This window comes from Cibotium barometz, chromosome 10, assembly GCF_041138505.1.
Source record: "Cibotium barometz isolate CiBa-2024 chromosome 10, ASM4113850v1, whole genome shotgun sequence".
NCBI lineage: Eukaryota > Viridiplantae > Streptophyta > Polypodiopsida > Cyatheales > Cibotiaceae > Cibotium > Cibotium barometz.
Window position 1 is genome coordinate 47,943,729 of NC_141055.1, and position 11,646 is coordinate 47,955,374.

The 11,646-nt window shown below is 42.8% G+C and overlaps 2 protein-coding genes across 2 annotated transcripts; both read left to right on the plus strand.

Moving 5' to 3' along the window:
* The first annotated feature begins 654 nt into the window (after positions 1–654).
* On the plus strand, positions 655–1,888 carry LOC147634984 (pentatricopeptide repeat-containing protein At4g18520, chloroplastic-like). Its single transcript, XM_086803317.1, has 2 exons — positions 655–1,657; positions 1,809–1,888. Exons 1-2 carry the CDS (start codon positions 655–657, stop codon positions 1,886–1,888), a joined length of 1,083 nt encoding a protein of 360 aa, XP_086659443.1.
* A 3,135-nt stretch (positions 1,889–5,023) lies between these two features.
* Positions 5,024–5,929, plus strand: LOC147634985 (G-type lectin S-receptor-like serine/threonine-protein kinase At5g24080). The gene has a single exon (XM_086803318.1). It carries the CDS (start codon positions 5,024–5,026, stop codon positions 5,927–5,929), a length of 906 nt encoding a protein of 301 aa, XP_086659444.1.
* The last annotated feature ends 5,717 nt before the right edge of the window (positions 5,930–11,646 follow it).

An 11,646-nucleotide genomic window follows, 5' to 3' on the forward strand; every position in this document is an offset into this window, starting at 1 on the left:
CACACGCAAAACATTGGAGTTCAAAACACCCACATGCAAAACATGCTACACATAACAAGCAAAGATTTTCACGAGAATGGTTGTGTTTTATATACAGGAAGCTGGTCATGGCATTTGGGCTGCCTAACATTGCCATGAGGAAACGAATTGGTTGAAGGTGAACTTTCATTATGTGACTGTCACAATGCTGAAAACCTTATATAATTAAGTCTAGGCAAATGTTCGTGAGGAGATTATCTCTGTGTTTATCATTACAAATCAATCAGTTGAAATGGCCTTTGCAAAGAAGTTTTCATCAGCATGATAGAAAAATTACACCACAAGATAGTGCTTCTAAAGCCCAGAAAAGTGAGTTGCTGAATGTACAGGGATACACACATGTCAGTCAGTTTAGAGGCAGAAGGCCGGGGGTATGTGCAGCATCAGGATGAGTAGCCTTGCTTTGTGAATCCATTCAGGCAAGATGAATCTCAGGTGCACAGAGGGACGGCTATCGTGCCTTAGAATATCGTGCATCCTGGCCCTAAGAGTTTTGGAAGTTCTTATGAATATCGGCCCAGGCGTGGCTTTCTGTATCGTGCATACTGGCCCTAAGAGTTTTGGAAGGAGATATGGCGATTCTTATGTGTAGTGGCCAGGGGTGACTACTTGGTTATGACGCTGGCCAAGTGTGGTGCCATTGAAGAAGCTCGCCAGGTATCTGGTACATTACCTCACCGCACTGTCTTTTCTTGGACTACAATGATCTCTGCATATGCAGATTGTGGCCGTGGGTATGAAGCACTCCAATTGCATCAATTGATGGAAGAGGATTCTGTGGAGCCAAACAGCTACACCTTTGTCAGCCTCTTCAAAGCTTGTGGCAGCATACAGGACCTTGGGCAAGGCAAAAAACTACATGCTGATGCTCACAGGAGAGGCTTTGCGTCAGATGTTTTCATTGGCAGCACCCTTGTGAGAATGTATGGCAAATGTGGGGCAGTTGTAGATGCAGAGCATGCATTCCATGCAGTATCCCACCACAATGTTGTCTCTTGGAATACGATGCTCTCGACATATGTTGAACACAACTATGGAGAAAAGGCTTTATATTTCTACAGGCAGATGCAAGAGGAAGGAATAAGTCCTGACCAGCACACACTTGTGCTTGCACTTCAGGCATGTGGCACCCATGCAGAGAAGGAAGAAGCTTTCATAGTTAAGGGACGATCGACTAAGGTGATTTCTCTGGAAATTGTACAGGCATTACATGCTGATGCAAACATGAAGGACTTTGAATTAGATGTCTTTATTGGTAGTGCTATGGTGAGTATGTATGGCAAGTGTGGGGCTATGATGGAAGCAGAGGCTGTGTTTGGTGCATTGCCCCAACGTGATCTCGTGTCATGGAGTGCAATGCTCTCAGCATATTTTCAGCAGGGCCAAGGAGAGAAGGCTTTGCGTCTGTATAGACAGATGCAAGAGGAAGGCGTGACTATCAACCAGCACTCAATCGTGTGTTTGCTTCAGACGTGTGGTGCTCTGGCAGAGTTGGAAGAAGCCAAGAAAAGGGAGGCTGATCTAGAAAATGATTTGGATGAGAATGTGGGTTCAGAGGATGAAGAAGCTGAAGATAACGTGTCAAAATTTGATGAAGATGAGGGTGACATTCAAATCAGTATAGATTTGAAGAAGATTAGCCTATATAGCAACTTGGTGGCACATACCGGAGGATGTGCAGGTTTAGAGGGGGTCGATGTCGTGCTGTGGCACGTCTATGCAGTGAAAGCATGTTCATGGCACAACTTATGTGGAATCTGGGCTTGTAGAAGGCCTGTCCGGAACGTGGTTGGCAGCAGATGATATCAGCTACTTGGGTTTGAATGTGTGGAAACCGGCAAGCAATTGATGATGTGGCCAATGTGGCCAATGTGCCTTGACATGGTATGAAAAGAAGTATAATTGGATGGCCATCTCCCAGGCATTAAATAAAATAAATAACAGTAAATATGGCCATTAATAAAAAAAAAAGCTACGTGGAGGTTAAGGATGCTGCCAGCGCCTCTTCTAGAAAGGTGGCGAGCTGGCGGCCTGAGGGAAAAAGAGGATCGTCTGACGGGAGAAGGGGGTAGCTGTGTGTGGAAGGGGGGGGGGGCTCGGGGAAGGGGCCTTTCTCTGTATATAATCTCTCTTCCCAAGAAGGTTTGCAATATACAAACAGATTTGCTAGCCAGTTCCACTTCTGCGTTGGTGACCCAGCGAAGGAAAGAGATGCATCTTTTGATTTCAGTGCAAATTTAACCTTCTTGACAGTATGTTTGTTTGAAACAGAAGCAACTATGTTGGACCGACTATGCAGTGCAGGGGAAATCAAAGCCTATATTGATTCACTTGTGAATCTTATAGAGAGCAGCGAATAAGGAACAGTGGCTTCACCCATTTCAAATGTCAACTGCAATGAAACCAACTGGAGTCAAGGATGTGAAGATGGTTGGTCTAGGAGCCTGCAAGTCAATGTGAAACAGATGAGTAATCTTTATCAAAACACTACTACCATTCCATTACGCGATGATGGGACTTCGGACTTGCTGTGCAGGCTTTTATTGTCCCCGGGGTATATCTTGCATGATCCCTTGTCCTCTAGGAGCTCAATGCCCAAAAATTACTATGGTCGAAGGCCTTTGTTCACCATATGACTACCAGGTGACTCCTGGTAGGAATTATTCTTGTGGAGGAGTCGCTATGCAGCAACCAAAGAAGGGGGCCTCCAGTGTGAAGAACAGCGCAGCTGGTTAAGAGCTTTCAAGAGGGCTGGGAGGATTCGGCACCGTGACTGTCAGTTCACTATTTCTAGCCGGACATAATGATGATCTAGCTGCCCATTTGTATTGGCAAATATCAACTGTGGATCTTCAGAATCGTGCTGATTGCAACTCAAAATCCGTTTTAAACAGGTGGTTTGGAGCCATTGTATTTGTGGGGATCGCTTCTGGGAAACTATTTGGATAATTCTGTGTAGACTGCGAACTCAAATCAAGTGAATTACAAAACACCAAACTCTCACAGCCAGACACCCAGTGTGTTCCCGGCTAGACCGCACACGTCATGACAACGTGTATAAAACAAAACATACAAATTCATCAGAAGTTAATAATTTGACAGAACAAAAGACACAGATTCATCAAAAGCTAACAATTTGAGAGTTTCATTTAAAGTGAACAATTTACGCGATTACGAGCATTGGCATCGATTCTATCCATATGGGACAACGCAAATAATAGGTCAGGTCGGCCAGTAATGTGTGGTAGTACACAATGTCCTAACTCATAGGTATGTCACTTGTAGAAAAACAAACATGCATGATTAAATCACAGTGGAAAAAATCTACATCTTCCATAGAGTATGAATTAATCCCAAAAACGATTACCATTAAGGATGTAAGATGGAAAAGGGGAATACATGATTTCAATGCAAACCATGGGAAAAGTGGGGTAACACTTACAAGTCTTGGCTCCATGCATCCTTACATCACTTGTATCAGTTTAAGGCAAGCTCTGATACCAAGTGTCAAGGGTTTCTCTCGCGAGCAAAATCTTCTCGTATCCCTTAAACACAAGTCAAACACATGTTAATCTAAATTAGTCTCGTCAAGCTCAGGCTCACCACTAAACCATAGATATGGGAACACTAGATCAACCCGCGAGCATAAAGTTCAAGGTCTTCTATAGAGCAAACCATACTGAATAGGCCCTAGTGTCCCATTCCACCATAGCCCATCTCGAGGGACTGTCAGTAGGAGGCCGTCTACATCCTATGAAGTGGCGGAAGTCGGTTAGCACTTTTGTGGTCCAGGTATTGACCATCATAGAATAAAACATACAACTCCACACATAACCCCTACTTATATAGCTTTTTCCAGAAAAACGTTATACTTATGGGATTATTATTTATGAGTCACTTATTATGACTTATTGGCATTGACCCTTATAGTAATGGACTTCCTTTCCTAATCCTTGGCCCCCTAATCCCAAGATTAGGGTCGGCTAGCGCATGGTTAGCATTAGGTATGTAACATGGTGGTTTTCAACCTTGTCTCTTTTCTTGTAGTAGGCAGTGGGGCCAACTTAATGGCTTTTGCAAGTGTACGTGGTTCTTGAGCTGTGACACCACGCCCTATGGATTGTCGTAAGGCATGGGGAAGCGGTACATTTGGTCCTCTTCAAGACAGATCAAAAGGCAACTATAAAGAAAGTTTACGGAAATGGAGAACGAAATCATTTACAGACTCATTCCCATGCTGCTCATGGAGCTCTTCACGTTAACGTGGCTGGGTATAGATGTATTGAGTGGGAGCAAACTGTTGTTTGTAGGAGCAAATACCTCATCCGAAGGCCACGAAAAGATTGGATGCAAACAGCTACGATGCTGCCCGAACCAAACGAGGGCCAAGCCACGAAGCCAGTGTGCAAGCAGCAATGCTCAATCGAAGGGGTGGAAGGAGTGTACAATTTAAACCTCTCTCTTTTACCCACTTGTGATGACATTGAAGGAGTGTATGATTTAAACCTCTCTCTTTCACCCACTTGTGATGACATTGAACGAGTGTATGATTTAAACCTCTCTCTTTCAGCCACTTGTGATGACATTGAAGGAGTGTATGATTTAAACCTGGATCCTTTTCGTGTGAAAAGGCCCTTAAAGCAGATGCTTCTGTCACACATATTTGGTATGATATATATTTTGAAAATGGTTGCTTTTGACAAACTATGGTGTCAAGATGTGGTCCGATTCTCGTGGAACCTCGCCGGCGGCATGGAAATCGACGCTATGAGCCTCGTAGATACCGTCTTCTCTCTACAAGGCAGCAGCTACTTGTGTAACATTTCCTCGTGTGTATAAGTTGGTGTGCAAAAAGACAAGATGAGGACCTTGGGATCCATCGCGAGCCTGCAAGGCTCCCATCGCCGTAGAAGAGGTGAAAATCGATTATAAAAGACCCTATGAGCTTGGTGATGCGTAGTAGATACCGTCTTCTCTCTACATCATGGCAGCAGCTACTTGCGGCCGCCTGCTCTTGCTCTTCCTTCTGTCTCAGTCTGTTTCGTTTGCAGCTTCCAGTTCCCTGTATAGTCTCAGCCTCACCTCAACGCTCGCAGGCAAGGATACCCTGGTGTCTCGGAACGGACTGTTTGCCCTGGGCTTTGCCGAGGTGGGCGGCGGCGCGGGCACCAGCTCGTTTTACCTCGCCATCTGGTACCAGAGCGTCGGACCATCGGCGGACGGCCTGGTGTGGACGGCCACCACACGCTCTTATGTAGCTAGTGATGCCCTCCTGCAGCTGGACGCTTCAGGAGACCTCATCCTCTTCGTCTCCCAAGACACCAACCTTGCTATCACTTGGGCCACCCAGACACAGCACATGGGCGTTTCCTACGCAAATCTCACAGACGCAGGAAACCTTGTCCTCTACAACGCAAACTCGCAGCCCATTTGGCAGTCTTTCCAGCACCCCACCAATACACTCCTGCCGAGCCAGTTCTTGTACACGGACAATGTCCTGCAGAGTTGGGCGGCGCCCACGAACCCTTTCCCCGGCCCATTTCAGCTCATCCTGCAAGAAGATGAGAACCTAGTTGTATACAAAGGCACCGTCGACCAGCAAATCCCATGTTGGGCCAGTGGCACCCAACGCAGCGGTGGGCTCGCTCCAGGCCCTGTCTATGCCGAGCTTAATTCACAGGGCTCCTTCTTAATCCATCTTTCTGATAATCGTGAGGAAACTTTGGTACTGTACAATAGCTCGGATTATGGCAACGCTAGCAGATTAACTCTTGATTCGGATGGTTTTCTTCGCCTCTACACCTGGAATGGTGCTAACACCAGCACATGGCAAACTGTGTGGAGCACCAGCATGTCCGTCAGCTGTTATTCGCCCTCGCCATCAGTCTAGCGCCCTTATCTCCATCTCCCATCACGAGTGCAAGGTCATCCTCTCCATCTCTAGTTCCAACAACGCCAAGTGCAAAGGCACCTCCTTCTACTTGGCCTCCATCCCCACCTCAAGATAATCCCACATTTCCTGTGTGCCCGTAGTGAATGTTGCGTCGTCAATAAGCTACGTATCCATTTGTCCCCGTCGTGAATGTTGCGTCATTAATAAGCTACGTATCCATTCCCTTTCACTATCTGTGAGAAGGTGTCTAATGTCATAAATTCCTATCTTAGTACCTAAATTTCTTTGCTCAAAACCTTTATACCCTTTCTCGTCTAGAATGTGAAATTCAACAATCATTAATAGAGTCTATATATGACCAAGAGAGAGAGAGAGATGTGGTGAATGACAAGTTCAAAAAATGCTTAGAAGCTTATGTGCCAAAGAATAGGACCTCTTACTACTATGAAGCTCAGAACGAGTAGATTCAATCCAATCTAAGCATGAGGCATACACCTAAGTGCTTGGCCATTCAAGCGAGGTACTTCTCAAGTTTCTCAACTGCTTCCATGCTTCCGATTAGAGGTGAACCCTTTGATGAACCTGCATGGGGGAAGTAAAAAAGTAGCCTCTAGAAACATGTCATAAACAATCAAACATCACACCTTAGGTGTGTGCCATTAGCTATGGCATGCACACACTACATGCAAGATGTGGCATCAACATGCTTCAAGAAGCTTTTATAAACAAGCTAACATATACGAACTCTACACGTGAGATGTGGCCTAGCCATGGCTCATAAGCTTTCATGAGCATGTTTGCACATTGACAGCCTACATGAAATGTGTGAGATATCCATGGTGGCTCATAAGGTATGCTATGGCCACCATGGGTCATGAGTTTCTAGGAACGTGCTAGCACCTAGCATGTAGAAACTCAACCTGAGGTGTGATGTACGCATGGCTCACAAGTTACATGAACTTGCTTGCACATACAATCTACTAAATGATATCGCCAATTTCCATGAACATGATGAGACATCTAAACACTACACATAAACTTGGGTAACCAAGCCCCCCATGCACAATCAACGTATTTAGGCATTGCTAATGGCATGGCTATCGAGATCACTGATTGGGGCAATCACACATGAGAGGATGCACTTTGAGCTTGCTCAATCGAGCTACAAGGGGAGAGGAAATAAAAAAGTTCGACTGGGTGGATGTAAAAGCAGGAAAAGACAAAGGACTGCATGTGAAGAGACCATGGTGATGGGAATGGTGAAAAGGTGGAAAGATAAAAGAGGTAAAAGGGTTAAGATATTTATCAATGAATCATTGTTGGGCCTGTAGGAGCCATCCAAGGGGTCAAACACGACAATGTAGTAGCTCTCTTGCTGCACCTTATGACAAGGTTATTTAATGCTAAATCATCTTTGAAAGAGGTACCATCCCATGTGGATTGTACCACGGTTAAACATGTGGAATTGTACCTTATGGAAATGTGGGGATAGAGGCCTACTTCAAGTACATGAGTCATAATCATTATTCCATAACTGAAATATCCTCACCAAAATAAATTATTATTTCTACTATTTGAAATGCTTTATGTATAATAAATGGTTTTTTGGGGGGTTTTTTAATAGAACATTAATAAACTAGAAAAAAAGTGAAATGTGAAATTGGTGTAAAGAATTGTATAGGCAAAAACTTTGATCATATCTACTATAAGTGTTGGACAAAAAAAGAGGCATAATGGAATTTAGCAATATGCTTGGAATGATTAAAAAGAGAAAATGAAAGGATTTAGTAGTTGACAAAATGGTGATAGATGGATGCAACCTTGGTGACCCAAAATTCTTTCACTATGCACACATATTTAGGCTTACAATATGAATAGAACTCCTTAAGATTAGATAGGTAATATTTGAAAAATGATGTAGAATGAATGCCCATACTTCCAAGATGTGAGTTGAGATCTCTTCTACATTGTCAACACTTCCAAGTATGATGGTTTGGGAAGCTATGAATTGGTTTTGTGAGACCCCCCTCTAGGGGTGCCGGCGAGACGGAAGCAGCGTCGGCCTCCCGCGCAGGGGGGATCCACACTCGAGGCCTTGCCCACGGATGTTCGGACGAGAGACTAGCCCGGCGGTTCCTTCGAAACCGAGCGGAAAAAAACTTCCCTCGCCCGGAAGGCACAAAATGTGTAGTACAAAATTTTGAGTCCATTGTAGTACAAAATGTGTCCTCTAGACCCTTCATTGAAGACTAGCTGGCCAACCAACGAGATCCAGTATCAAAATGTGATTCACAAAAATCTTTCTTTTTAGTCGATCCGAATCTTCCTCGACGCACGCATGGGTGTCCTAGCAACCGCGAGCCCATGCATCACCTAGTTAGAACCCTCTAGAATCCTCCTTAGGTTTCCTAGCACTTCATTCAAGGACCGCTTCATCGGTCCTCGCCCATCGTACCGGAAGCGCACCATTTTAACCGTACGGAGGCTGGTCAAGACCTCGACAGGCTTTGCCGCCCCGCAAACGACGTCCCTCGATGACTCCCTGCCAGCCTATTGCAACGAACCTCCGCTTAGTAAAACACATGCCAAATGCTTCCTCTAGCATTCTAGTGTAAAACAATCCTTTAAATGAAAACAGAGGTTCTATGCACAAGTAACAGCCTCGAGGAATGAAGCGTCTATCCATTTTCCATCAACTTCCATACTAGAATGACCTTCTAGTGAACCATCTTCTTGACCCAATGCACATTTTCAAGAATATAGCCGAGGTGCTTTGGAAAATGATCACAAGAGCAAAGGAGAGCAAGGCACAACAAGATGATTTACAAGAGGTTCAACGCATGCACCACTTATGGGCCCAAAATAGAGTAGATGGAAAGGTGAAGCTACCAAAAGCACCATGGGTCAGACAAAGGACGAGCAACCGCGTGTAAAGAAGCGCATTAGTGAGTTTCATACCCCTATAGGATGCATGCATTGCTTGAAGGGAGGATTTACAAAGGACAATGAGCTTAGTGGCTTGAAGTCACGATTGGTACAAATTCTTGCAATTCGTGCTTCCTATAGCCATCAAGGATTGCCTTAACGCGATGACATTGGAGCATTAATTTATAAAATTGGTGCAGTGGTACATTAGCTATCAAGGAAAGAGATTAGTAGAGACACATTGGAAGCAACATGATTGAACTCCATCGAGGCTGTTACAATGGCTGAGAAATAAAAAGGTTCGGCTGGGTAAGTGTGAAAGCAAGACAGACAAAGGACTGCAAGTGAAGAGACCATGGTGAAAAGGTGGAGAGATAAAAGAAGTAAAAGGGTTAAGATGTTTATCAATGAGTCACTGTTGGGCCTGTAGAAGCCATCCAAGGGGTCAAACATGACAATGTAGTAGCTCTCTTGTTGCACCTTATGAGACAAGGTTATTTAATGCCAAGTCATCTTTGAAAGAGGTATCATCCCATGTGGATTGTACCAAGGTTAAACATGTGGGATTGTACCTTATGGACATGTGGGATAGAGGCCTACTTCAGGTACATAAGTCATGTACATGAAGGTTAAACATGTGGGATTGTACCAAGGTTAAACATGTGGGATTATACCTTATGGACATGTGGGATAGAGGCCTACTTCAGGTACATGAGTCATGTCTTGATTCTTTTTTCATAACATAGACATGATATTTACAATGATGGATTTCACCTTTCCTAAGCATATGCATTTGAATAATTATTCCATAACTAAAATATCCTCACGACAATCAATTAAATTAATTAAAATAAATTATTATTTCTACTATTTGAAATGCTTTATGTATAATAACTAATTTTTTGGGGGGTTTTTCTAATAGAACATTAATGAAATTGGCGTAAAGAATTGTATAGGCAAAAACTTGGATCATATCTGCTATGAGTGTTGGACAAAAAAAGAGGCATAATGGAATTTAGCAATATGCATGGAGTGATTAAAAAGAGAAGATGAAAGGATTTAGTAGTTGGAAAAACGGTAATAGATGGATGCAACCTTGGTGACCCGAAATTCTTTCACTATGCACACATCTAGATAGGTAATATTTGGGAAATGATGTATAATAAATGCCCACACTGCGAAGATGTGAGTTGAAATCTCTTCTACATTGTCAACACTTCCAAGTACGATAGTTTGGGAAGCTATGAATTGGTTTAGAGAGGAGAAATCACCCTTCCCTAAGAGAAACTTGTTGATTATGAGTAATTAATTAGTATTGAATATATGATATTTTACCATTACAAGGGCTGTTATTTTAAGAATAGATCCAAAGGTGGCTTTAAATAAACATAGTTGGGATAATTTTACTTACCAAGGAAAGGTAAAGTGTGAGTATAAGGTTACGAAATGCTAAGACAATTTCAAAAAGAGAGGAACAAGAAATATTTAAGAAAGATTGGACAAACTCATTCAGCCTAGATAGACTAGACCCTTATTTACTCATAAAAATTATTATTTTACCAAATTTTAGGTTAATCGATTCAGTGAGAGAGTCAAACCAAGTATATTATAATCTAGAAGATTATAGTTTAGAAAATATTAAGCTCTAAGTATATTTTTCTTTGAGGCTGTGTTACACAAGAGAGTTTAGGAATACATCTCCAAACTAATGAATTACTAAGGTAGAATTACCACTAGTCTTGAAGAGATGGATCTTTTTGATATCAATAGCCTTCTAAAGAAGATGATTCTTGGAAAAGATATTAGATGTTTCACCTAGTCTCTAAAGTGGTCGATGACCATCAATCCCACTCACTGGAAAGAAAATTATGGACCATTAATAAGCACAGAAAAATCCTTTATGGATTACCTATTGATACTATTGAGTGTTTCCTAAAACTGTAAACAGCGTAAGAAACATGTTAGGAAAGCTCAAGTAGAGCGATGTGGTACCATCGAAGAAGTTGGAGGCCTCACGAAGTGAAGGGCAACTGCATCATCCCAGGAAGACATTTGGAAGGGATTCCATGCTTATAAGAATGACAGAATGAGGCACCTCTGAGAAGTCAAGAGGGAGGGGAAGGCACCAGGAGCATCAAAACAGGAGACAATAAGATCAAGAAGAGGAAGAATCGACAAATGTGGAATGTACATCAGTTGGACATTAAGACTGCATTCTTGAATGTTCATTTACATGAGCAGGTGTATGTATTACAGCCTCTTGGTTTTGTGAAAGGAGAAGAGTCTAAAGTATGCAGGTTGAAAAAGACTCTTTATGGCCTTAAGCAGGATCCTAGAGCATGGTATGAGAAGATTCATGCATACTAGGTGGCAAATGATTTTTATAACAATCCAACAGAGAGTACCCTCTATGTGAAGAGGAGTAAGGACATATTTTTGGTTATCATTCTATATGCTACTCACACGGGACACAATATAATCAGATTTCAGCCTTTAAGGCTGATTTGCAATCGTCGTTTGAGATGTCAGATTTGGGGTCCTTGCATTATTATTTGGGGATTTAGTTTATACAGCGCAATGATGGCATTGTTATGCTACAGTCTAAATATATACATAAGCTATTGAAGAGGTTTACTCCTCAAGATTGTAAACCTGTGGCTACACCTACAGAGACAGGTACTCGACTTAGTCTTCAAGATGCAAGAGACTCTTTTGATGCTAGTTTGAATCAGTAGGCTATTGGATCCCTTCTTTACGTATACAACACCGGGCCATATATATAGTATGTG

What these genes read in the sequence shown, in the direction of transcription:
- LOC147634984 (XM_086803317.1), top strand. Translation starts at nt 655, where the DNA reads ATGACGCTGGCCAAGTGTGGTGCCATTGAAGAAGCTCGCCAGGTATCT. An exon ending in TGAGGGTGACATTCAAATCA is followed by an intron (nt 1,658 to 1,808) that starts GTATAGATTTGA and finishes CTGGGCTTGTAG; the next exon opens with AAGGCCTGTCCGGAACGTGG.
- LOC147634985 (XM_086803318.1), top strand. Translation starts at nt 5,024, where the DNA reads ATGGCAGCAGCTACTTGCGGCCGCCTGCTCTTGCTCTTCCTTCTGTCT.